Source organism: Jaculus jaculus, chromosome 3 (genome assembly GCF_020740685.1).
Source record: "Jaculus jaculus isolate mJacJac1 chromosome 3, mJacJac1.mat.Y.cur, whole genome shotgun sequence".
NCBI lineage: Eukaryota > Metazoa > Chordata > Mammalia > Rodentia > Dipodidae > Jaculus > Jaculus jaculus.
Genome location: NC_059104.1, coordinates 92,624,166 through 92,649,575, shown reverse-complemented (window position 1 = coordinate 92,649,575; position 25,410 = coordinate 92,624,166). Strand labels below are relative to the sequence as shown.

The 25,410-nt window shown below is 44.5% G+C and overlaps 1 protein-coding gene across 2 annotated transcripts in view; it reads left to right on the top strand.

The window, feature by feature from the left end:
- The window catches only part of Sorl1 (sortilin related receptor 1), a 181,478-nt gene that overhangs the window by 47,017 nt on the left and 109,051 nt on the right, over positions 1-25,410 (top strand). For both annotated transcript variants that reach the window (XM_045145521.1, XM_004667350.2), the window contains exons 7-11: positions 9,195-9,296; positions 10,220-10,389; positions 16,439-16,631; positions 20,006-20,123; positions 20,338-20,411. In XM_045145521.1, coding sequence (XP_045001456.1) covers positions 9,195-9,296; positions 10,220-10,389; positions 16,439-16,631; positions 20,006-20,123; positions 20,338-20,411 — 657 coding nt within the window. The remainder of the gene's footprint in view (positions 1-9,194; positions 9,297-10,219; positions 10,390-16,438; positions 16,632-20,005; positions 20,124-20,337; positions 20,412-25,410) is intronic.

Sequence of the window (25,410 nt, the reverse complement as noted above, 5' to 3'; positions counted from 1 at the left end):
GCTGGTGCCCCATTGGGTTACCAGGTTTTCAGTACCATGTGGTGCCTCGTTGGGTTACCAGGGTTTTAGTACCACGTGGTGCCTCGTTGGGTTACCAGGGTTTTAGTACCACGTGGTGCTCCGTTGGGTTACCAGGGTTTCAGTACCATGTGGTGCCTCGTTGGGTTACCAGGGTTTTAGTAACACGTGGTGCCCTGTTGGGTTACCAGGGTTTTAGTACCACGTGGTGCTCCGTTGGGTTACCAGGGTTTCAGGGTTACCAGGGTTTCAGTACCATGTGGTGCCCCGTTGGGTTACCAGGGTTTTAGTACCACGTGGTGCCCCATTGGGTTACCAGGGTTTTAGTACCACGTGGTGCTCCGTTGGGTTACCAGGGTTTCAGGGTTACCAGGGTTTCAGTACCACGTGGTGCCCCATTGGGTTACTAGGGTTTTAGTACCACGTGGTGCCCCGTTGGGTTACTAGGGTTTTAGTACCACGTGGTGCTCCTTTGGGTTACCAGGGTTTCAGGGTTACCAGGGTTTCAGTACCACGTGGTGCCCCATTGGGTTACTAGGGTTTTAGTACCACGTGGTGCCCTGTTGGGTTACTAGGGTTTTAGTACCACGTGGTGCTCCTTTGGGTTACCAGGGTTTCAGGGTTACCAGGGTTTCAGTACCACGTGGTGCCCCGTTGGGTTACCAGGGTTTCAGTACCACGTGGTGCCCCATTGGGTTACCAGGGTTTTAGTACCATGTGGTGCCCCGTTGGGTTACCAGGGTTTTAGTACCATGTGGTGCCCCGTTGGGTTACCAGGGTTTCAGTAGCACGTGGTGCCCCGTTGGGTTACCAGGGTTTCAGTACCACGTGGTGCCCCATTGGGTTACCAGGGTTTTAGTACCATGTGGTGCCCCGTTGGGTTACCAGGGTTTTAGTACCATGTGGTGCCCCGTTGGGTTACCAGGGTTTCAGTAGCATGTGGTGCCCCGTTGGGTTACCAGGGTTTCAGTAGCATGTGGTGCCCCGTTGGGTTACCAGGCTGGGTCCATGCTGCACACGTGCTTTGTATTTGATGTCCTTTTGTTTTCTTGTTCCAAGTTTAATTTTTAATTTTTTTGAAATGAAGTTCATTTATTTGTTTTACTAGTTACATCAAAGTGGATAGGGCAATAGAAAAAGAATGGGGTCCCTCTGCCATCTGTTACATTAGCAATGTGCAATGATTCAGTTTTTCCTGGTAGAGAGCAGTAGTTGTCCAATGGATTGAGCTGGGTGAGTGTCAGCCTCAGTCCCAGGTGGCGACCCACACCAGACATTACTTGCCTGCACGTGCAGCGGTCAGCAAAGACACTGTGTGTGGGCTTGTCGAGTGTCCTGTCTGTCCTTAGAAGAAATGCATCCGTTGACCTTGCATGATGCCCATGCTTTGCTCTAGAGTAGGGACCGTGGGCAATGGCCTTCAGTGCTTTTGTAAGTAAAGTGTCCTTTTATTTTGATACTGAAGATTAAACCCAGGACCTTATAAACACCAGACAAGCACTTTGCCACAGAGTCACCTCCTCAGTCCCTAGGTTTTGTTTCTGAGACAGATGCTGCCCTTGAAGTTGTTGATCCTCCGACCTTAACCTCTCTCGTGCTGGATCCTGGCTTCTAGTGTAATAGTTTTGTTGAAAAATCTGCATTTAAAATAGTACGGCGTTTCTTACCTATTTTTTTAATTTTAATTTTTTTCTTTTTTGGTAATTGTTTGTGTTTTCAGTTGAGCTTTCTGCCCTGCTTCTGTGAGTATAGAAGTTACATTCTTTATTGTGCTCAGCTACTGAAGCGGCTGTTATTCAGTTAGTAGCCTGTGAGTTACTGGAGAGCTCCTCGAGGGCTCTGAATCAGCCAGTGTCTACCTTTCCTGTGGCCTCAGATGTGCTGCCCCACACCTCCAGGGTTTTTCTTGGCAAATTACAAAGCTGCTTGTACCTTTTACTTCCTCCTCATGCAGAGCCTCCAGGTTAGCTAGAGGTGAGAGATAGACTGCCTTTTGTTTTTGCTTTTTCCTGAGGGGATGACTCCTTAACTCTCATGTGCTGCTTGGCCTTAGAGATTCCCAGAAATCTTCCAGAGCTTATCAAACAAAGCCTCTTATGAAAATCTCCCCAGGTTTTTCTTAAGCCTTGGTTAATTGCCAGGGCTCCTGCTACCTGTGGCCATTGTGATGCTCAGCATTTGCCAGTTGTTAGTCCATCGTTTCCCATGAACATCCTAACTGCCTGTTGGGCAAGCGATGGAAAGATAAGACCTGAGATTGCAGCTTTCCTGTGCACCATCAGAAGTAGTGATGGTTTTCCAACTGGATTCCTTGAGGGTGTCTCAGTCTGTCCTGTCCGAGTTTTCTGATCTCTTCAGGCATTGTGGCTGGGAGACTTTGCCTTTCCAAGGCTACCTCAGAGCTAGAGAAAGGGAGGGGACTAGAGCAAATGAAAATGGTACAAAATAGGCCATTCTTGCCAAGATTTACTTGCTGTTCTTGAGAAGATTTTGGATTTTATGGTGGTTTGAATGTGAAATGTCCCCCATAGATTCCTGTGTTGGGAGAGTCAATCCTCAGTGTAGCAGTGCTGTTTGGGAAGGTTGTGTCACTGTGGGCGTCTTGAGATTGTATAGCCCAGCCCCACTTAATTCATTGCTCTGTCGACTTCCCCTCCTGCCATGCTTCCTTAACCCTGTCCTTCCCTTAGCAGCTTCTAGCTGGTATCTCGTACCAGGAGTGAGAAAGTAACTGAAAGAGATTTTTTTGTTGGGGGGGGGGGTCGTAGACCTTTAGTTAGTTCGAGAATTCTGAAAGAGTTGATTTTGAGATTCTTTTTTTTTTTTTGGTCAGTGTTTTTCTTTAATGGCTGAGTATATTTTTACAGTTTCTTTCCCTGCTACTGTGGAAGTGTTTCCAATTAATATGAACTTTTTAACCTTTACTATAATCCTCTCACAGCCAATAAACAAGAACAGTTAATACAGCTAATACTGATATAACCTCTTGGTTTGCCCTCACCCATCTTCAGTATTACCACATGTGCCAGTTCCACTAGCTGTCTACCCATTACTTAATTCTTCCCCTTCCTAGAATGTTTTGCATATAAATCCAAAATGTCATATTTTGTCTGTTTTATTCATTTTTGATTGTTTGTTGTATGTTAGATGAGGTCTTGCTGTGTTACTGAGTCTGCTCTTTATCTCCTGGGCTCCACTGACCCTCCTGCCTCAACTTCCTGAGTAGCTGGGATGTATTAATGAATTTGTTGTTGTTGTCATTGTTGCTGTGACAAAACACCTAAGGAAGACACAGCCTCAAGGAGGGAGGATTTGTTTTGGCTCACAGCTTCAGAGGTTTCAGTCCATGATGCCAGAGGAAGGTATGCTGAAAGGCGAGCAGAAAGACTCACCTCGTGGTGCCCAGGGAGTGAAAGAATTCCTGCATGAGCTTCCTCCCACCTTTCTCTTTCCTCCATAGGCTACTTTCTACCTCTTTCTCTTTTTATTCCACTGGAGGAATTCAGGGCAGGTGTTCTCTTCATGGTTAATCTTCCCTGGACAAGTCCCAGGAACACATTCTGTGGTGTGCTTTACTCATCTAGGAGGGGCTCAGTGAAGTCAGGTTGACAATATTTAGCCACCAAAGGGGAGGAGAGACATGGGCCACTGTCCTTGGATTCTTTGTTTTATTTGTGGTGTTCCCTGTGAATAACATTCATGTGGAGAATGTTTGACTGAAACTTTGCCCTTGGTCCAGAGGGATGTGCTGCCCTCAGTGCCGTAACCATAGCTCTGTGTTACTCAGCGAATGTCCCTGTGTCACCGCATGGCCTGGGAGCCCTCATGTTGTCCACCAATCTCCGGCAGAGTTGCTGTGAAACATCAAAGTTGTATAGCTCACTGCAGCTTCTTTGGGCCTTCATTGATAAGAGTGTGCCATTTATTATCTTCTGCTTGTTTTTCATTTCTTCAGTTTAAAAAAAAACTTTATTTATTTGAATAAGAAACAGAGGCAGATAGAGACGAATTCTCAATTAATTGTGCACATGCGGGCATGTGAGTACACACATGTGTGTCATATCACAGCCAGAGGACAGCCTGGGGTGGTGGTCTTCAGGTACAGAGACCTTTTTGAGACAGACAGAGTCTTTCATTGGCCTGGAACACACTGAGTAGGCTAGATCGGCTGGCCCTGGCCAGTCCCTGGGACCTCCCTGTCTGTCTCTTTGATCCTGGGATTACAGGTGGTGCCTCCATGCTTGTCTTTTCTTCTTAAGTGGGTTCTGGGGTTTGAACTCATGTCCTTACATGGCAAGTACTTTAGCAGGTGAGTGATCTCAGTTAGTATTTATTTTTGGTTATCAGAGCTGACACCAAAGTTAAAAACATCTTCTTATAAAATATTAGATTCTGTAAGATTGACCTAGATTAAGACATTTAAATTATTTCCATTGTTGGTGAAGGTATATGCGTGGTTGTATGTATTAACAGATACAACCTTTCAGGAAGGCCATTTCATAATGTATAGCCAAAATAAAGGCTTCAACAGCTGGGTGGCATAGTACACATCTGCAGTCCCAGCACTTGAGATTTGAATGTGGGAAGATCAGGAGTTAAGCCCACTTTTAGCTAAAGAGTGAGTTTGAAGTTCACCTGGGCTGCATAAGACTATGTCTCAGAAAATGAGTTTTTTCTTTTCTTTCCTTTTCTTTTTTTTACTTAGGCATTCTTCAAAAATCACACCCCAAAATTGTATTGCAAATACTGAAAAAGGTAATATATACCAGTCTGATTTTTGAAGAGGACTTTTGGAAATAACCTGAATGCTCATCTGTAGCTGTTAAATGTAAAATTGTCTATGATGCACAATTCATAGAAAAAAAAGGGTGGTGCCGCCATGCATGTTAGCGCACAGACGTGACTGCGGTGCTCAGGATGCAAAGGCGGGTAGCTCCTGGGCAGGCGCACCAGCTAGACTAGCGGAACGAGACAGGTGGACTCCAGGTCCAGTGGTAGGCTCTGCCTCGGTAAATAAAATAAAGAGCCATAAAGGGATGCTGATCTCTGACCTGCACCTGCAGATACACGTGCACCCCTCACCTATGAACCCAACATGCACACAGAGGCAAAATTTTCTAAAAAAAAGAATTGTAGAACATCAAGATGCACCATTCATGAAAATTGTACAGTGGAATTTCTATCATAGCTTGACGAGGACACAAGACATTAAATTGCATGGGTCCATTTGGAATTGTGTTAGGCTGCTACTGAAGGCTAGAAATGAAAGTAGCCTAACCAAGATTGGCACCTCGTTCCTCTCCAGTGCTGCCTCAGGGAGGCGAGCTAGGGCTGGTGTCCTGATGTGCCGAGCCCAAGAAATTATTTCCTTTATCAATTTGTTCTCACTGGCCTTTGAGCTCTTACACAGTTAGGGAGAGTATAGAAGGATAGTGGGTCTATCTTTTCCTAGAAACCCAATGCAACCATCTCTTGGCATCTCATTAACAAGCACTTGGCCTCATGAGTACACAGAGCAAGAAAGATTGTGGAGAGTGGTGATCCTTCATTTTGGGTGGGGGTCAGAGTCCTGCTATCCAGGAGGAAAGGAGTGCTGGGTATTAAGGATGGCACAAGATTGCCTGTCACTGTGTAAACATGCTGGGTGTGATTGCACAGAGAATCTTGAAGAGGTGTGGGAGGGAGAGGAGGAAAGCTCAGGACAAGTGCGTTTTGCCCTGTACTCACACTGCGCCCAGTCTTTCCACATGACGTGGCTTACCGACAATAGTAAAGGAAAAGCCGACTTGTAAAGAACCTGTGATTTGTTAATAGAAGCACCAGAGCCTGGCAGGGAGCTGCACAGTCGTATGCCTGAGGTGAATTGCTCATATTTTTCTTAATGGCAGTAAAATAATACTATAAATCTTTAAGAATGCCTCAGGAGTGAACTTGGATTCATATTGGTCTAAGAATATTCCCCCTGAAGTGATGCGTTGTGTGAGTTTTTAAAAAAATCGATTGTATTGCTCTGTAATTTTGTATTTATGGGGTAAGGTTGCTTTACTATATATTCTTAATTTCCAGGCCTCCTTGCATTATTCAAAATTTTTTCTAACTTCTTTTCACTTATTTATGTAATTTAGGTTAGCACACAAAGTAATTGGTTTCATGATAACATTTTAACACATAAATGACACGATAATTTGTTCATATTCATCCTCTGATGTGTTCCTGGCTCTTAGGATGTTAGTGTCTAGAATAACAATCAAGAACAAATGGAGCCAAAATCAATTTTTCTGGTTGCTCTAACCAAATGCCTGACAGAATACATTTAAAAGGATGAACGATCTATCTTGGCTTATGGTCCAGAGAAACAGTACATTGTGGAGGGAGAGGAATGGTGGCTGGACTGACTCCTGTCAAGTGACGCGATCCTGATGTAGCTCACTGCCTCATGCCAGCAGTCAGGAAGCAGAGAGCGTAAAAAGGAAGTGGAGTAGGGCTATAGCCCTCAGCCCCGTGATGTCTCTCTCACCAGAGACCTCTTTCTTCTAGCTAGGCCCTACCTGCTGAAGGGTCCATCACTCCCCCAAGTAGCACTTCTAGCTGGGGGCCAAGTGTTCAAACACAAGAGGACATTTCACATTCAAAGCGTAATACCTGCTGTGGTTGATCCAGGTATCTGCTAAGCTTGGCAGTCACTTGTGTGATGATGTCCACAGGAGGGTGTGTTTCCCTTAGACTTCCCTGACAAATGTGTTTGTCTTTAGTACCAAGTCATAAGCACAAAGCTGGAAATCTCTACAGGGCTTTATCAGAGTTCTTATGTTGTTTGAGTCATGGGCCTCTTTTGAATATATGTATATGTCTGTATATGTATGTGTGTGTGTGTGTGTATAATTTTTTTGTTTGTTTGTTTTCAAGATGGGGTTTTGCTCTAACCCAGGCTGACCAGGAAATCACTATGCAGTCTCAGGCTGGCCTCAAACTCAGTGATTCTCCTACCTCTGCTCTCAAGTGCTGGGACTAAAGGCATATGCCACCATGCCCAGCTTGGAATATTGTTTTAAAAAGTGATATTTATTTTTAATTTTTTGAATTTATTTATTTGCACACATGTGTAGACGTGTGGTATGGAGTGTGTATGCATGTGCAGTGTGTACGTGTGTGTGCACATTGAGTTGGGAGTCTTGTGGAAGCAGGAACTCACAGGAACTCGCTTTATTGCTGTGAGCAGTTGCCTATATCATGTTGGGGAGGAAGGCAGGGATTTAGGATGGGGGAAAAGGTAAGGGCCAATAGTAAACTGTAACTGTTGAAATGGTAATTACAATTGCCACGCAGAGGTGGCAGGCCAGAAGCCATTAGGTGTCTTGCTGAGTCCTAGCTGGCCAGAGACAGGTCGCCAAACTTTAGCTAGACTCAGGAAGTTCCACTAGGCCTCACACCTGGGCCTTTCAGGGCCCAACAGAAAAGCACTAGATTGAGTGCTCTACCATGTCAGGAAATCATGAAATGTCATTTAAGCCTATGGATATGGCTAAGCCCAGGTGTTTGTTTTTATAATTTTTTTTTGTTTGTTTCCATGAGTGCTTTGCAATTGAGCCAAAGCTTTGTTAGGCTCTCATGCAAGTGCTCATCCTTGCTGCGCCATTTCCCCAGACCCTCCTCTGAACATCTTATAAAAAGCCCTCCATAGTATAATGACTGAATGTATTTGTGAAAAACTTGTGCATGTAAATATACGATGTGTTTTCAGAATCACTTAAGTCCATGTACAGAAAAGTCATGCTCCATATAAACCCATTTCATGGACGAATAAACTGAGGGCTAGAGAAGTTTCATGATTTCCCTGTGTGATTAAGCAGACTCTTAATACAGTGCTTTAATAGACATTCCCAGGATTCCAGCAGTGGCTTAACATTGAGATTTATCAATAAATAAAGCACTTGCCATTCAAGCCCAAATACCCAAGTTCAGATCCCCAGACCCCAAGTAATGGCTGGGAGCTGTGGTGGGCTTCCATAATCCCAGCATACTGACTGCAAGATGGGAGGTAGAGACCAGAAGAATGTCCCAGAAGATCATGCACCAACTTGCCTGGGGAGCAGTAAATACAGTGGTGAAGAACAGTAACTATAAGAATGTGTATGTGTGTGTGTGGGGGGGGAGGCCCTGCTTCAAGCAAGTGAAAGGCAAGGATCAATTCCTGAAAGTTGTCCTTTAATTTAAACACACACACACACACACACACACACACACACACACGCGCGCGCGCGCACACACCCTCAAATGCAATGTGGTAAGCTCAGCATCATATTGAATACTTTCGTTGCAATCAGGTTCACATTGCCGGTAGAAATCAACCAACCAAGAGCAGCTTGGGGGAAGAAGAGGTTTATTTTGGTTTACAGGCTTGAGGGGGAAGCTCCACGATGGCAGGGGGAACTGATAGCATGAGCAGAAGGTGGACACATCAGGTGAACAACAGGAACAGGAGAGTGTGCCAAACACTGGCAAGGGAAAACTGACTATAGTACCCATGCGCCTGTCCCCAACAATGTACTGTCTCCAGGAGGCGTTTAATTCCCAAATCTCCATTAGCTGGGAACTTAGAATTCAGAACACCTATGTTTATGGGGGGACACCTGAATCAAACCACCACAATTTTGCTCTACCAAAGTGTATATATTCTAGTATATTCTAGTAGAGATTGGAACAGAGAACCACTGAAGGTTCTTGCAAGCCTTAGTGTAATATTCAAGCATCCCTCTACACCAAAATATGGGTGGAAAGGTCTGCATGGTGGGTGGCTGACCTCCCCTGTGCTGGTTTGTGGCCGCAGGCTCTGCCCAGCCTATCTCCTCAGCCTTATCCCACAGCCTAGGCCCCGTTTCCGCTCTTCTTTCCATGTTGTATTCACAGCCTTCATTGCCTTCCCCAAGTCCAAGTTCTCCCATCTTACCACTGTCGCTCCTCACGTAATATCCAGAGTACCTACTGTCATTGCAGACCAGGTAACCAGGACAAAACTGCCAAGCCTGAGCTTTCCAGGGACACTGACATTGTAAATAGAGGACTTTGTGGTCATAGATTGTTTTCAGTGGGCGGAGGGTCCAGCTCGCTTTCTCTTGCATGTTTCGAACGTGGCTCTTATCCGGCACAGTTAATTGTTTGTTCCTCTTCCTTGGCAGCATCTCCTGGGCAGCCAGCAGCAGTCTTCTGTCCAGCTCTGGGTCTCCTTTGGCCGGAAGCCCATGCGAGCAGCCCAGTTTGTCACAAGACATCCTATTAATGTGAGTGAGGACTGGTGAAGGGTTGGGAAAAAGCCTTGCTGTCTCCATGCAGAGGTTAGAGGGAGGGTGTCATGGCCATAACTTGCTGGCATGGTATTTTTCCTCTATAGAAGCTTCCTGATGTCACTTTCCAGGGAAGTCTCCAGAGAGACCTGGTATGCATTGGGCATGTCAGTGTGATGTCACTCACCTGAACAGGAGCCTCATCTGTTTTGAGAGTACTTGGATTGGCAGAGGGTCTGGGGCTCGTCAGTGTACTCGTATTGAAACAGTGGGAAGCTTGCACACAGCGCTTAGTTATTAACACATGCTGTCTTCCTTGCAGATGACTAGGTTTCAAGAGGGGTTAGAGACAGACAGGCTGGAGAGACTCAGAGCAAAATAGAGGATGTAAATATAGTCAGCACTCAAATGCACCCATATATAAGCACACAGAGACCGATAGGAAAAACCAGCATAGACTGGTCATCAGGGCCATGACCACAGTGAGGCGGTGGTCTTGTGAGGCCTTGGTATTGGCAGTGGGGCTATGTGACAGGAACATTGTCATCAGTTCCTTGCTAGTTTCTCTGGGTTCTGCCTCCCTTTAGTTACCTTAGGGAAAAGAAAAACGTGTTAACCTATCTTGTGCTTTGTGCTAATGACAGGTCTGTAGAGGAAAGGGGAAGGGTTGTTATCACCTAAAAAGAGGTTTTTAGGACATCTGTCGAGTTCAGAGGCCCCCTTCTTTCTCTGTGCGCCACCTGCAGGTCAGCCTCAAGTCAAGCCGTCGAAGCTTCTTTGTGCACGTTGGGTCCTTCAGTGGTCTCAGTGTCCACTTTTACCACGGGTCGTTCGGAAGTCATTGCTTTCGTGTTTATAGCAGCACTCACTTGGCATCATCATCTTTTGACGTGACTGTTTCTCCACTTTGAATTCCAAAGGAGTACTACATTGCTGACGCCTCGGAGGACCAGGTGTTCGTGTGCGTCAGCCACAGTGACCACCGCACGAATTTATACATCTCGGAAGCAGAAGGCCTGAAATTCTCCCTGTCCTTGGAGAATGTGCTATACTATAGCCCGGGAGGGGCCGGCAGTGACACCCTGGTGAGGTGAGAGGACACTTAGGGTCACGGCTACTCTGTTAACCCCTCCCTTGGGCTGGCTTCACCTGGTTTGCAGCATCAAGCCAGTGGCCAAGAGCACTCAGACGATCCCGTCACGATCCCATCATGTCGCATCAGAGAGAGCAGCCTTTAGCGCATGGCCACAGGGCCCTGCTTCAGTGTGACCCGCTGACATATTACCTTACACACAGTCATTGTGAGGTGGTGTTTCGCAGCAAAGGCTCCAACCTTATTACCCCTCTAGTTGGAAGTCACATGCACAGAACTGTTTTGGAGTATCTGAGTGCCACACCCCTTGAGAGGCTGGGTCAGTCCAGCTTTGGGAGGGGGGAACAGATTCTTATCAGTGCCATATATGCATTGATCCTAGATGTTTGTGGCTGGTATGGTTGTCATAATGTTCATTCTCAAGGCTTCGAAAGAGCTGCCTGTGTGAAGGTGACTGGTCTGGGCTGAGGCCTGCCCAAGGGTCACACCACCAGGTTGAGGGACATCACCCTGGTGCTTGCTGCCTGTCCTCATGCTGGCCAGTCACGCTATTACCAGTTCATTCCACAGCACAGTGCTACTCATTGCCAGCAGTTTCTAGGTAGCCAGTGAAGTCACATAGATGGCAGTGCAAAACAAGGGCAATGTCCCTGCTTTGAGGAGCCTTTATTCTAGTTGAGAGGGGAGAGAATGGGAATCTGCTTGTAATCGGCAAAGAAGAAAGATAAAATAGAGACAGGGCATCATGGGGGTGGCATTGGATACAGACTGTTCCAGGATGGTGACATGTGAGCAGGTGGGCCAGTTACCGAGGGTGGGAGCCAGCCAGATTACCAGGGCAAAAGTCCTGAAGGCGGAGGAAAGCACAGGGCTTCTGGGATGGAACTGAAGTGGTATGCCTCAGGAACAGCCTAGAAGAGATGAAGGAGACAAAGAGAAGAGGCAGGATTTGAAGAGCAAGGCTCAGATGGTTCAAGTAAAGAACTTTTCTTTTAACCCTAATAGGTGAGCTAGGCATCATGTGACTTACCCTCTCAGTTATTTTCCTATTTAAAACATTGTGAGTTGGATCTGGGGAGCTGATTCAGTAGGTAAAGTATTTGCCATGGAGGGGCACTTGAGTTTGTATCTCTAGCATCTACATAAAAGCCAGGTGTGGTGGTACACACCAGTAGTCACAGTACTGGGAAGCCCGAGACAGATGTGCACACACGTGTGCATGCTCACACACATATAAACATGCAGCACACATGCATACCACACACATACACATGCTAAAAAATGCATGAATTGCATTTTATAAAGAAAATACAAATGGATAGTGTGTACCTTAACTTTTATGGAAGTTACCTTCTCCACCAGCAGGATGCTTGGTGGTTGTGGGAACAGGATAGGATCAGGAAGACTGACTGAGAAAGTGTGGTACAGACCCGGGCCAGTGGGAATGATGAGCTGTGGGCCATGCCCGGGGTGACGCAATGTATGTTGCAGAAATGGTCAGGTGTGAAGTGTGCTGTGAGATACAGCCAGGGGAGGCGCTGATGGGCTGGACGAGGAAGGACATGGGAGGAGGAGCTGGGGTACACTCCTGCCTGGCCTGGGCAGCTGCAGGACCATGGCTGTGTGGCAGGGCAGAGAGGTCGCGTGAGGAGCCAGGGTGGGGGCGGACGTGTGGGCTCAGGTTTGGGCTTCTGGGGTTGGAAGTGTCAGGTAGATATGCAGGTGTCGAACTGCTTCTTTTCAGGAGTACTTTTTCCACTTCCTGCTTTTTGTCCTTTGGAGGTGATGTCATCTTTAATTCATTTCTTTTTTTCCTCCTAATATGGGCTTATGGGTTGTTATTTGGTGTGTCCCAAGCCCTTCCTGTTTATCATTTCTCTTGATATTTGCCTTGTCTTGGTTTATATGGTGGAAGCTCCTAGCTTCTTCAGGCTGGATCCAGGGTCTTTTTATTTATGTTTGTATTTCTTTCCAAAAGCATTTATTCAGGCAAAATTCACCGGATACAAACTTAACCATTTTAAAGTAAATAATTCAGTGGCTCTTAGTCTGTCACAACCTTCTGCAAGCACTGCCTCTGTCTAGTTCTAAACCATGTTCATTACACCAATAAAAACCCCATTGCTTTGTGGCACTTTCTCTTCACTGCCCTCTACTGTTTGCCCTTGACCGACATCAGTCCAATGTTTATCTTTATGGATTTGCCTTTTCTGGATGTTTCATACAAATGGAATTATATAATAATATGTGCTTCTGTGTCCGGCTTCTTTTACTTGGCATACCGTAAGACTCAGCCACATGTGGCATACATCCGGACCTTATTCCTTTTTGTGGGTGAGCAGTATTCTCTTTTTGTGTATATGTGTGTGTTTTGCGTGTGGCCTGGGTATTCTTGGTCTCTGCCTCCTAAGCACAGAGTTTGTAAGCAGGCTTCCATGCCTACGTGGTGTTTGTGTGAGTGTCTGGGATCTGAACTCCGTTCTGCACTTTTGTACTCCAAGCACTTTATGTGCTTGAGCCCTCTTCCCAGCCTTTCATTGGCTCTTTAACTTTTTCCTTACCTTAGACATCCTCTAGTTATAGAATGAATAGGAGCCAGCTTGGGATATGGAGATGGCTCAGCAATTAAAGGCACTTGCTTGCAAAGCTTGTCCCGTGTTTGATTCCCCAGTACCCATGTAATACCAGATGCACAAAATAATGGCATAGTCACCTGAATTAATTTGCAGTGGCAAAGAGTGCCTATTTCCTCCTCCCTCCCTATCTCTTTCTCTCTCTCATAAAAATATTTTTTTATTAAAACACAGCTTACCAACATTTATTTTTCTTCTGCTTCATTTGTTAGATATTCAAATGGATTTCTCATTGTAGGGCAGGGTAGGAGCTATAGCCTGGAATGAAGGACTTTGCAGGAAGGCGTGACCTTAGTTATGTGGCTATAGGGCCACTTCACACATACAGCCTGTCCCTTATGTGTGAGAGCGATTCCTGCTGCCCTGCCTGAGTGTGCATTGGAGAAACTGAAAATAGATTTATGTCAAGAGCCAGAGGTGAACCTCCTGATCAGGTTGCTTCTCCTTTTCCTCAGGTCCTACCTCAGAACTATTGGGGTTCAGCTGTGCTCTGCTCAGTGACCTTTTGTCATTTCTGTCTCCATCTCAGCCAGATGAAATGGGATAAGGGTGAATTAGCAGATGACGTGGGCAGGGTGGTTTAGAAGAGACTGTGGTATTTGAAATGAGCTATTCTCTGAACTAAATAGGACATGTGGTGCCGACGAACTGGTTCTCATTTCCTTAGAGAAATGGAGAAAGAATTCTTAACAGGCAATTACACTGGGATTTGTGAGATACACTTGTAGGAATCTCGTGGAAAGCCATAGCTAACGTAGGGCTCATTTTAGGAACTAATGTGGTAATCATGGACATGGGGACACTTTAAGGAGTGACGCTTGGCTCAGGTGGCGGGAATGGTTGTCAGCATGAGGATTTTTTTACTCAGTATGGCTGAAGTGGGGGCGGGTGGGGGGAGCAGGAATAGTGAACAGTCTAGGCAGTCTTAGCCCAGGCCACTCACTGAAGAAGGATAAAAGTGCTTGGGTATGGGCTGGTAAGGATACAAAGGGAAGAAAATGGATTCTCTGAAGGAGAATACTGACTGTGAAGCCATTTGTTCCAGGGCCAGTCACGGGAGGAAATGAAAAGGTGGACTGAGATTAAAGCAGAGGGGTTGTGAGGTACAAGTTGACAGGCTTCTACGTGAAACTAAAAGATAAAATCCCAGGAATTTGACCAGGGCAACTAAACAGAGAAACAGACCTTCCACACCTGGGTGAGAAGCCAGTGGACCTCAGGATGGACTATATGTGTGTGTTTTGCTTTGTTAATAGTGTCAAAACAGGAGAACTGAGGTAAATAGAATAGAAGGCCACAGGCCTTTTACCTATTCCTAAGGAAGATCCTGAAAAATAGTTACAAGAGGTCCAGAGAATTAGTATTTGGTTTCACTGTGGCATTTGTTTGGAGTTTGGCTCAGTCTGTCACTCTGGAGTGGCCTTGTTGGCCCCGCTCACTCCCTCTCCCTGGCCTCACAGGCCGAGCGCGCACCGCCTGTGCACAGGGAGAACCGACCGCAGCTCCGAGTCGTCTAGTGGACCGCGGGGAAAACAGAAACACAAAGCAGCTTTCTGCTTTGTTATGTGGCCAATAAAATAATGGGCTTAGTTCCAACTTTGACAAAAGCATGTGAGCCATGGTTACCATTTCTTAAAGATATTATATTTGTATCGGGTGTATGATTTTCGTGTAAAGTTCTCTTCCAGTGAGCCCTCAGAATCCTAGCAGAGGAGGGAAAGTCTGGGAAGATCTCACTCTCATGACAATAAGTATAACCTCAGGCTGTTGAGAACCAGCCCCCTATTTATACTGTTACTTTGGGGAGCAAGCAACAGATATTTTTAACAGAAACCCTGGTATGATCAGAGTGTTGGATAAGTAGGCTGCAAATTCTTGGGCAGTGGCTATGTAAACCTTAGCAATTGTTCTACAGATTGGGTTAAATTGTAGGCCTTAGCATTGGTATTAGTTTCCCTCACATCTGGTTCAATGTTTCCGCTTGTCAAGGCTTATTGAAGAGTTTGGATCATTTTTAATAGTGCTGAAATATATGTGACGCTTAGGTCAACTTTTAAATGAAATTTTTCTCGTGCTTAACCTGCTGTTAAGAGTTGTTGATTGGATAAAGCATGTTGACTCTTTAAAAAAATCTATATTTAGCTTTAAAAGGAATGGAGTGCAGTACATGCTGCAAGGATGAACCTTGAAAATACTATGCAAGTGAAAGTAACCAGACCCAAAAGGCCGCACATTGCACAGTTCCATTAAGACCCAGCAGATCCGTAGAGACAGAAAGCAGATCCACGGTTGCCAGGGCTGGGGATGGAGGGCGTAACAGACAGGGACTGCTAAGGAGAGAAACATTCTGGAACTTGATAATGACAATGGTTGCACAATATTGTGAATGAACTTAATACCCCTGCCATGCATGCTTTAAAGTGGTTCAGTGATATGCTGTATACAACAAAAAGTACCAGGTAAATACCAACTCAGCTTCATAGCTGTTTATTTTCTTGTGTTTTTCTTCAGATTTTTTTTTTTTTTTTTTTTTTTTACTTGAGAACTATAATATATGAACCTACTGCAAATTGGTCATGTTCCCATTGGGTGATACTCATATGTCCCCCCTCTCCCACCCCTAGTCCATTGAGAGGCCTCCTTAGTGGGGTTATTAGTGATCACTGTGGGGTCATGAATGCACCAGTCAGTCTCTGTGTGGGACACTGCCTCAGAGTATACCTACCCACCCTATGGCTCTTACATTCCTGTCCTCTCCTCTCCTTTCCTCTTGTCCCCTTCCCTCTCCTCTCCTTCCCTCCTTTCTTCTCCTCTCCTATTCAAGGGGAGAAGGAGAGGGAAGATTAAAAAAAGAATGAGAATGGGTGTTCCAGGGCCTCTGCAGTGGCAGATGAATTCCAGACACATGCACCACCATGTCCATCTGGCTTATATGGGTACTAGGAAATTGTACCTGGTTCCTTAGGCTTCATCACAGGCAAGTGCCTTAAACTTCTAAGCCATCTCTCCAGCCCTCTTACATTCTTTCTGCCCCCTTTGCCACAATGTACCCTGAACCTTAGCATCCATGTTCTAAGTCTCCTTTAGTGTCACAGTCTCAGCAGCCTCTAATTTTTTGCTTTGATGAGTCACGAGTCTCTTCAGTGTTGACTGCCATCTCCCTGGAGAAGGTTCTCAGCAGCCTCTAGTTTTTTGCTTTGATGAGTCATGAGTCTTCAGTGTCGACTGCCATCTCCCTGGAGAAGGTTCTCAGCGGGCTCACAGTGAGAGCAGTACTCACATTTAATCCCCTACTTCCTCTGTAATATTTCCTGGGACCTGGAAGGTATGATAGAGATGACTTGACTCCTGCTAGGAAGTTGGCTTTCTTTTCTTGATATTTTGATGATTATTATTTTTTTCTTTTACTGCAGGTATTTTGCAAATGAGCCCTTTGCTGACTTTCATCGTGTAGAAGGGTTACAAGGAGTCTACATTGCTACCCTGATCAATGGCTCTATGAATGAAGAGAACATGAGATCAGTCATCACCTTTGACAAAGGAGGAACCTGGGAATTTCTTCAGGCTCCAGCCTTCACTGGATATGGGGAGAAAATCAATTGTGAGGTGCAGATGCTTTAATCCTGCCTGACTTTTCTGATATTGGGAAAAGAGCTCTGCTCTCCAGTGGTTTTCACACACTCATTACCATGCAAGATGATCCAGCATGCTGTTGATACCACATGAAACAAGTTTCATCTGCATTCTTACCCTTTTTGCTTCCAGACTTTGCACCAAGGCATTGTGGGTTGCTATGATAAATTGATAGGGACTTCATGGAACATTAATTTTTTTTTGAAGTATTAGGGATTGAACCCAGAGCCTCACATATGCTGAATAAGCATTGCACTCATAAACTATGCTCTCAGCCCAGTATGTAGATTTTTTTTGTGTTTTGTTTTGTTTTGAGACTTAATGTGTAGCCCAGGTTGGCCTAGAACTCATTATGTGGCCCTGGCTGGTCTTAGACTTGCACTCCCCTGCCTTAGGCTCCCAAGTGCTGGGAGCACCAAGATTATGATGTGCCCCACTCTATCCAGCTTCATTTTAAACTTTCCAGGGAAGCACCAACATATTCAACATCTGTTAGATGTCACAGTAATTGCTTGACTTACTAGCCTGAGTAGCTCACAGCTTCAACGATAGGGCATATCGTGTTTCTGTTGATGACATCATATTTTTGAGAATCGGGTTTTCTAGGAGTCCATGAATAAAAATCCAAGTAAGAAAATTAGAATGGAATAGGAAATGAGGTTTGTAGTTTACCTTATGATTCCAGAATGGGAAGCTATGACCTGCCCAACAGGTGCATGTACTCCATTTGTAAGGAATCATGAAAGAGCAATATAGTGCTTTCTTCCAGTTTATATACACTGCTGTTTCAAATTGCTAATCTATTAGTAGAATATATATACTTAACAAGTTGTTCAGACTTAAGTATGTAAAAACCACATGATAGACATTTCTTCTGGCCTGGGACTGCTATAAAAATAACTACAACACCAATTTTGCTTCAACCTTACAGTGTTTGGAAATAAATTATTATTTCTATAGAACTAGTTTTAAAATTCCTCTTTGAAGATAACTTAGATTGTGCAGTTTCTCCTGTCTATGGGCCAGGCCTATCTGAAAAGCTCAGAACACTAAGTGATGTTATGTGGCCCCATTAAATTTTTGCACAAGTTTATGCAGCCCAGGCCTGCGTCATGATCCCTGGCCCCATGTGCCGCCCCACACTAATATTTCTATCTCTGTTTCACTTAAGGCATTCAATGCATGGACAGAAAAAACTCAGGGGAAAAATGTTCTTTTTGGTATAGCTATAACATTTTAGTTAGCGAGTTACTTTTCCATGGTGAGCTATGTTGTCTCTCTTGTATTCCTTACCCTTGGAAAACTTCTCCTGGCAATTCTTCATTTAGAATGTGCCTCCTATTACTTTCTTCCATTTTGGGGCACAAATCTTGATTTGGCACATATAATTTTGGAACAGGGTAGGATACAACTAAACATTGGTAAACACGTGGGCACTTCAGCTTCCCTCAGTAGTGTTTGAGACATCAGCAGCTCAACCCCATGTGATGTGGATGTGGTTGGGATGGTTTTGAGCATCCCCTGGAGGTAGAGCTTGGTTCTATAGGTTTAATGGCATTGTTAATATTCTGCTCTTTATTTCCATGACTGTTCAGCTTATGAAATACATGACAATTAATCAACTTTTAGTTTCTACTTCTGAATTTAGGTTCTGCATTAGCTTTCTATCATTGTGACAAAATACCCAAGAAAATCAACTTGTCAGGCAGAAAGATTTAGTTTTGTTCATAGACTCAGGGGTCTCAGTAGTTTCAGTTTATGGCCATGTTATCCCTTTTGCTTAGGGCCTGTGGCCAGGCTGGGCATCATTGTGGGAGTGCATGGAGGAGTATGTGTCCTTGATCATTCAGTCAAGAACTGGAAAAAAATACCAGAGAGGAAGAGGTTGAGGGCCCAGCATCCCTGAAGTCCCTGTAGTTAAGGGTGTGGACTCAGTGACATGACTTCCTTCTACTAGGCCACATTTCCAAGAGGTTCTACCACCTCCACAGTCCCAGAATCTGGTCTTTGGGTGACATTTAGGATCCAAACTAGGACTGGAGAGATGGCTTAGTGGTTAAGGTGCTTGCCTGCGAAGCCTAAAGATCCCACATAAGCCAGATGCACAGAGGTGAGGCAAGCACAAGGTCACATATGCCCACTAGGTGGTGCAATCACCTGGAGTTCAATTTCAGAGGCTGAGGCCCTAGCGCACCAATTCTCTTTCTCTCTGTCTCTAAAATTAAAAAGATCTAAACCATAGTATAACTGTGAAGAATAAAAAAGATGGCTAAAGCCGGGCATGGTGGTTCACGCCTTTAATCCCAGCACTCGGGAGACAGAGGTAGGAGGATTGCTGTGAGTTTGAGGATACCCTGAGACTAAATAGTGAATTCCAGGTCAGCCTGAGCTAGAGTGAGACCCTACCTCGAAAAACCAAAACAAACAAACAAACAAACAAACAAACAAACAAACAAACAAAGGCTGCTGAAGCTTTATTGTCCAGGGATACAGAATTGACTTCCTAGTGGGCAAAGAAATATTTCTTTGAGATATAGACTATTTTGTTCCAGTTTTCACTGGCCAAACTGGAAAGCTAGCAGGATGGGCATTTGTTAAAAATATTCTATTATGGTAAAAATAGATTGAACAAACCTTATCACAGTCCTTACATGTGCCACGAACCCAGGCATAGACCCTCCTGCTTTGAACACTGGATATATCTAAATAACATTGCACAGTCATTTTTCTGACTGAGAGAATCTGGCATGATTTGTGGTTTGCAGAACTGTCAAGATCTGGATACAAGTGATATAGGCCAGCTTCAATGACTTGAAGCCCTGCTCTGTAGTCCTGCATGTTTGTATGAATGTAGAGCCTCCTTAAGAAATTTGCCACACCTCCTTTGGTGTTCACAGCTCATGTTGTATATCTGGGAGCTTATCAGTGAGACTTTATGACTTCTGCTTCTTTTTCTTCTGACAGGATTTCCAGAATCTCATTAGAAACCCATCTCTACTGACGTGGAAAATAAATTTAACAACCTCATTTCTTTTCTCTTTGGCTCTGAGTTACTTGAAAATATCTCTGGGTGACAGGAGGGGAGGGATGTCTTCCTCTTTGCTTGATTTGACATTGATTTATAATTGTTATTTCTGAAGTCTCAGGACTTTTCCTCTTTTTCTTCAGTGGTAGGAATTTATGTGGATTCAGCTGGTACACTTTTTCCCCCATGGGTACAGATAGATTGTGAGTCTGGGTCAGACCCCATTTTGGAGCTTTCTGTGAGGTCCTCCAACAGACATGTGGGATTGAGGGAACCTAGGCATGTGTGACATACTGACACCATCTGGAACTTTCCTTCTTAGCTTTCTCAGGGCTGCTCCCTCCACCTAGCCCAGCGTCTCAGTCAGCTGCTCAACCTCCAGCTCCGGAGGATGCCCATCCTGTCCAAGGAGTCAGCCCCCGGCCTCATCATTGCTACCGGTAAGCGTGCTCCCCCTCCTTTCACAGGGACTTCCGCTGGGCTGGCTCTGAGTGGCCACATACAGAGTGCCCGCCCACACCACCAGCAGTGACCACTCTTTGTGGCTTTCTTAATGACATTCTTCGTTACTAGCTACTACTTAGGATGTCTGGTCTGGCAAGGTGGTTCTCTGACATATTCTTGAAGTGAAAAACCATTCCTCTTGCTTGTCAGGCTCCGTGGGAAAGAACTTGGCCAGCAAGACCAACGTGTACGTCTCCAGCAGTGCAGGAGCCAGGTGGAGAGAGGTCAGTCCCCACGCCCTGGGGTTTGGTCTTTGTGAGCATGTGGACGCGCCTGCACAGGTCCAGCATGCGACAGCTCCTCGAGGAGGCCGGTGGTGCCCGGTGTGGTTCCACAGAGCCCCGCGTGAGAGCTACTGCACTCCTGTGTAGTCACACCCTGCGATGGGCACTCATTAAGTTTTGCTAAAATATCGCTTAGAAGGCAGGCTTTTGTAATGCTTTTTAGACACAACTATGAATTTGACCAAAATTTTCAACATTATACATTCCATTAAGGGGAAATACATATCTGTGTTACTTACTTCTTTACCCCTGGCGGTAATAGTGCCTGACACCAAGCAAGTGCCCAGTAAATATATCGTGAATGTATCAGTGAAATACAGTGTCATCATGGTGGTATTCTGGAACAGTTCTGTTCCCTGTTTTCCTGTGTAGTATTGAAGCTGTAATTTGTGTGTGTGTGTGTGTGTGTGTGTGTGTGTGTGTGTGTGTGCGCGCACATGTGCATGCATGTGTGTGTGAGCATGTATGCATGTGCACAGGTACGCACTTGTCATAACATGGATGTAGTAGTCCTCACCTTCTACCTTGTTTGAGGCAGGGTCTCCTTTTTTCTTTTTAAAAAATTTTTATTTGGTTATTTATTTATGTGACAGAGAAAGAGGGAGAGAGAGAGTAAGAGAATGGGTTGTGCCAGGGCCTGCAGCCATTGCAAACAAACTCCAGATGCGTGCATCCCCTTGTGCATCTGGCTAACGTGGATTGTGGGGAATCAAACCTGGGTCATTTTGGTTTTGCAGGCAAATGCCTTAACTACTAAGCCACGTCTCCAGTCCAAGGGTCTCCTTTTCTCTAGTTATTCACTGCTGTGTATTTCATAGGCTAGCTGACCTGTGAGCTTCTGGAAAATTCTCTTCTTGCTACTCCCTTTGCACTTTAAGGGCACCAGGATTGCAGATACCCACCAAGCGTCTGGCTTTTTCTATATGGTTCAGGGAATCACAACTCAGGTACTCCACGTGGTCAGCACTTACCCACTGAGCCACCTCCTCAGCACCTAGACAGATACATTCCTCCCCTGGTGTGATGAGAGGGGACTGTTTCTGCCTTAAGACCGAATGGCCTGTTTGGATCCTTGAGCATTGACTATCCAATTGTGAAGGTACAGTGAGTACTCCAGCCTGAGGAGCTAACTTCAGCTCCAGCCTGGATCTTAGCGAATGACCAAACTTGGAGAAAAACGTTTCTCACCAGTGTCTCATGACTTATAAGGCCAAAGGAAACTTGTGCAGTTGAATTCTGTAGGGACTGCTATTAATGGCGACCCTGAAGGTGTAGTTCCTGGCTTGCTCAGCAGACCACTGGACTGGAATTTATTGAGTGCATCAGGAGCGATGCGGCTCTCAGGAGAGCCGGCAGCCCCGGTTGCCGTGGTCAGAGTGCTGCTGCTTCAGAATGCACTGTGCTCTTGACCCTGGAAATGCGCCATATGCAAAGCAGTAATGGGGCAAGTTTGTTCAGCTTTTAGCAGTTTGTAGGCTGTTCCTTATTTCATATGTGGCTAGACTGAATGCGTACGTGAATGTACGTGTGCATCCCCTTACACAAGCGCAAGTTAAAGGCATGGTTCATGGGCCAGGGAGTCGGCTTTGTGCGTAGAATGCTTGCCTCCCAGGCATGAGAATCTGTGTTCTGACTCCCAGAACCCACATGAAGGCCAGGTGTGTTTGTACATGCCTGTTATCCTAGCTTTGAGGAGCTAGTCTAATCAGATCATTGAACTTCATGTTCCAAAAACTAAATTGGAGAGTGACATGACTGAGGAAGACATTCACCATGGACCTCTGGTCTCTACACACATGTGCATGTGTGTCCACATACATGTGAACATACATACATGCATGCACACTACACACACATGCAAAAAAAGAAAGACAAAGAAAACACAAGTCCATATTCAGTGAAGGAAGCTGTCAGGACCCAGCGGTCTAAGCGTGTTGGAGGTTTGGAGTTTGGATGTCATTCCTCGTTCTGCTCCCACGCAAAATTTGGAGCAGCTGCTTTCCTGTCCGTCGAGCGGTCGCTGTTCTTGGAATGGGTGTTCTCTCCTTCATGGACGGGCCTGCAGTTTGTTCCTTCTGCAGCTGGTGTCAGCTGGGATTGGAACATCTGCAAGAGAGTTCTTCAGGGAGAGATTTGTGTCTTGCTCTTCCTCCGGGGAGCGTGTTGCCTGGTTGTTGCCAGGGTTGCTGTTGGAGCCTCCCCTCGGGCTTGCTGCCTGCCTATCAGGAAGTCATCAGCACCCAAGGGACCTGGTTTGGGGAACTAGCAGAGGAGTAACGAGGCATGAGAGGCAGAGGCTGTACCTGTGAGGGAGTGTGTGTCTCCATGGGCGGCCTTCACTGCGGTGTTATTGCCTGGGTATGCAGCTGAAGAGGAATGAGGATACAGCAGACAGACAGAATGCTGCCTTGAGCATTGGTGACCACTGTTCCTTCCATCTTCCTGCTAGTTAGTTGTGTAAATTCTCTCATGCTAGTAATTCCTTTCTTATGCTTCCTTCTGTAGTGGCTTTGTTGAGGCACGTGGAAGGACATTGAATTGCATATGTTCAATTTGATAAGAATTTATGTCCACAACATCACATCACAGACCTTTCTATCTTTTCCTGTACCCTCTGCCAGATATCCTTGTGTCCTTTTGTAATGTATCCTTTTCTTCTTCTGCTTCTGCAGGTGATTAATGAGCACTTTCTAAAACTCTCTGTAGGTGGCTCATACAGTATGCGTTCCCTTTGCCTGGCTTTCTGCCACTCATCGCAAGGACTCTAAGCTCATCCATGTGGCTTCATTATCAGTGTTTCTTTTCTGCTGATTTTTGTCCCTCTGTAATGATATGCTAGAACTTTTCTTGCATTTGTCTGTTGATGGACATCCTGGTCTTTGCTTATGTAATAGCTGTTAGGATCATTTATATATATGTTTTTAGTTTTTATTATTTATTTATTTGAGAGAGAGAGAGACAAAGAGGCAGACAGAGAGAGACTGAGTACAGGTGCACCAGAGCCTCCTGCCACTGCAAACGAATTCCAGATGCATGTGCCACTTTGTATACCTGGCTTTGCATGAGTACCGAGGAATTAAACCCTGGGTCATTAAGCTTGCAGGAAAGTACCTTACCCACTGAGCATCTCTCCAGCCCCCATATTTATCCATTTATAAAGAAGACTTCTCTTTTCTGTGTTGAATTACCTTGGAACATCTTGGAAAATCAGCAGTCACGTGTATGTACATTTCAAGGCTTTCTATTTTGTTCTATGAGTTATGGACCTGTCTCACAAAGTTCCCATTTTATTGGTTATCAAAACCCTAGGGGCAGGTGTGGAGACTAAGTAGGGTAAGTCTTTCATCTTTGACTTTTTAAAGTTGCTCTCATTTTTCTAAGTCCTTTGTATTTCATTAAAATGTTGTAGAATCACCAAGTCAATCTTGGTAGGATTTTCATTGAGTGTGCATTAAACATATAGATCAATTTAAGAGTTAGTTGACATCTTAATTATATTGAGCCTTTGAATCCATGATTGTAGCATAATTCTCAATTTTCTCCAAGTCTTCTTGAATTTTTCATAGTATTTTGCAGTTTTTAATGTAGAGGTCATGGATTTCATTTTGTTATGTTGCTGGAGTTGGAAATTATGGTCCTTATGCCCCAGCCTCCTGAGTGCTGGGACTACAGGTGTGTATCACCTTTCTGACTCTGTGTGTGTGTGTGTGTGTGTGTGTGTGTGTGTGTGTGTGTGAATGCTAAGGATTGAATCCAAGGGCTGTAACATGTAACACTCATATCACTGAGCTATTTTTCCAGCCATATATATCTTTTATTAACTTTATTCTTGGTTTTAAAATGTTTTTAGTGTACTATAAATGAAATTTGAAGTATATCCTCTGATTTTTAGCCTAGTATGTAACAATACAATTGATTATGTATTTGTGACCTTGCTAAAGGAATGATTTCATCCTAATAGTTGTCTTGTAGATTTATAATGAGCAGTTATTCCATTTGCAAAGTAGAGTTTTATTTCTTCCTTTTGACTTTTTTGTCTGTTTCTCTTCTTTCATTTTCTTTCCTCCAGCCAAACCACACAACTGTGCTTCTCCTTTTCTCGTTCCTTCTTTCCTCTTGTTATAGGTGTTTGGATCTATATACAGTGTCAAATAGAAGTAGGAAAAGTGTATATTCTTTCCTTGTCTTTGGGGAAGCAGTTCATTTTTCTTTTTCTTTTTGAGACAGAGCCTTGAAGTTTCAATCCTCTTTTCAGTCCTCTTGTGTTGGCCTCCTGAACAGTAGAATTGCACATGTACATCAGTTCATGAAATATGCTATTGGCCCTATTGTTCATACATGTACCCTTATTGGTGATTATGATTGGATATTGAATTTATTCAAATGCTACTTTTATATCAATATAATAATGCGGATTTTCATTATTATTATTAATATTATGGATGACATTAGTTGGTTCTGAACTATTAAGCCAACCTTTAATAACAGAATAAACCTGACGTGGACATGACATCACCCTGTTTATATATGGCTAGCCTTTATTGGCTAAAGTTCATTAAGGATTTTGGAATTATTTGTGAGAAAGACTAGTATGTAATTTCTTTTCTTTTTCAAATTTTAACTATTATGGTTTGAGTGGTACCATAAAATAAGCTGATTCACTGTCCTTCCTCTATTTTCTGACTGCCAATGTTACGGTTATATCATTACTAATTTCTATCTGACTTACCAGTGATGTTATCTTGAGTGAAGTTTTTTAAAATATATTTGGTAGTAAACTCAGTTTCTGTGGTTGCTACATAATTATTCATTTTCAATTAAAAGTTTATTTATTTGCACATGTGTGTATGTTTATGTACATATGGGAATTCCAGGTTCTCTTGTTACTGCAAATGAGAGCCCATCTGGCTTATGTGGGCATCTGATGAATTGAACCCAG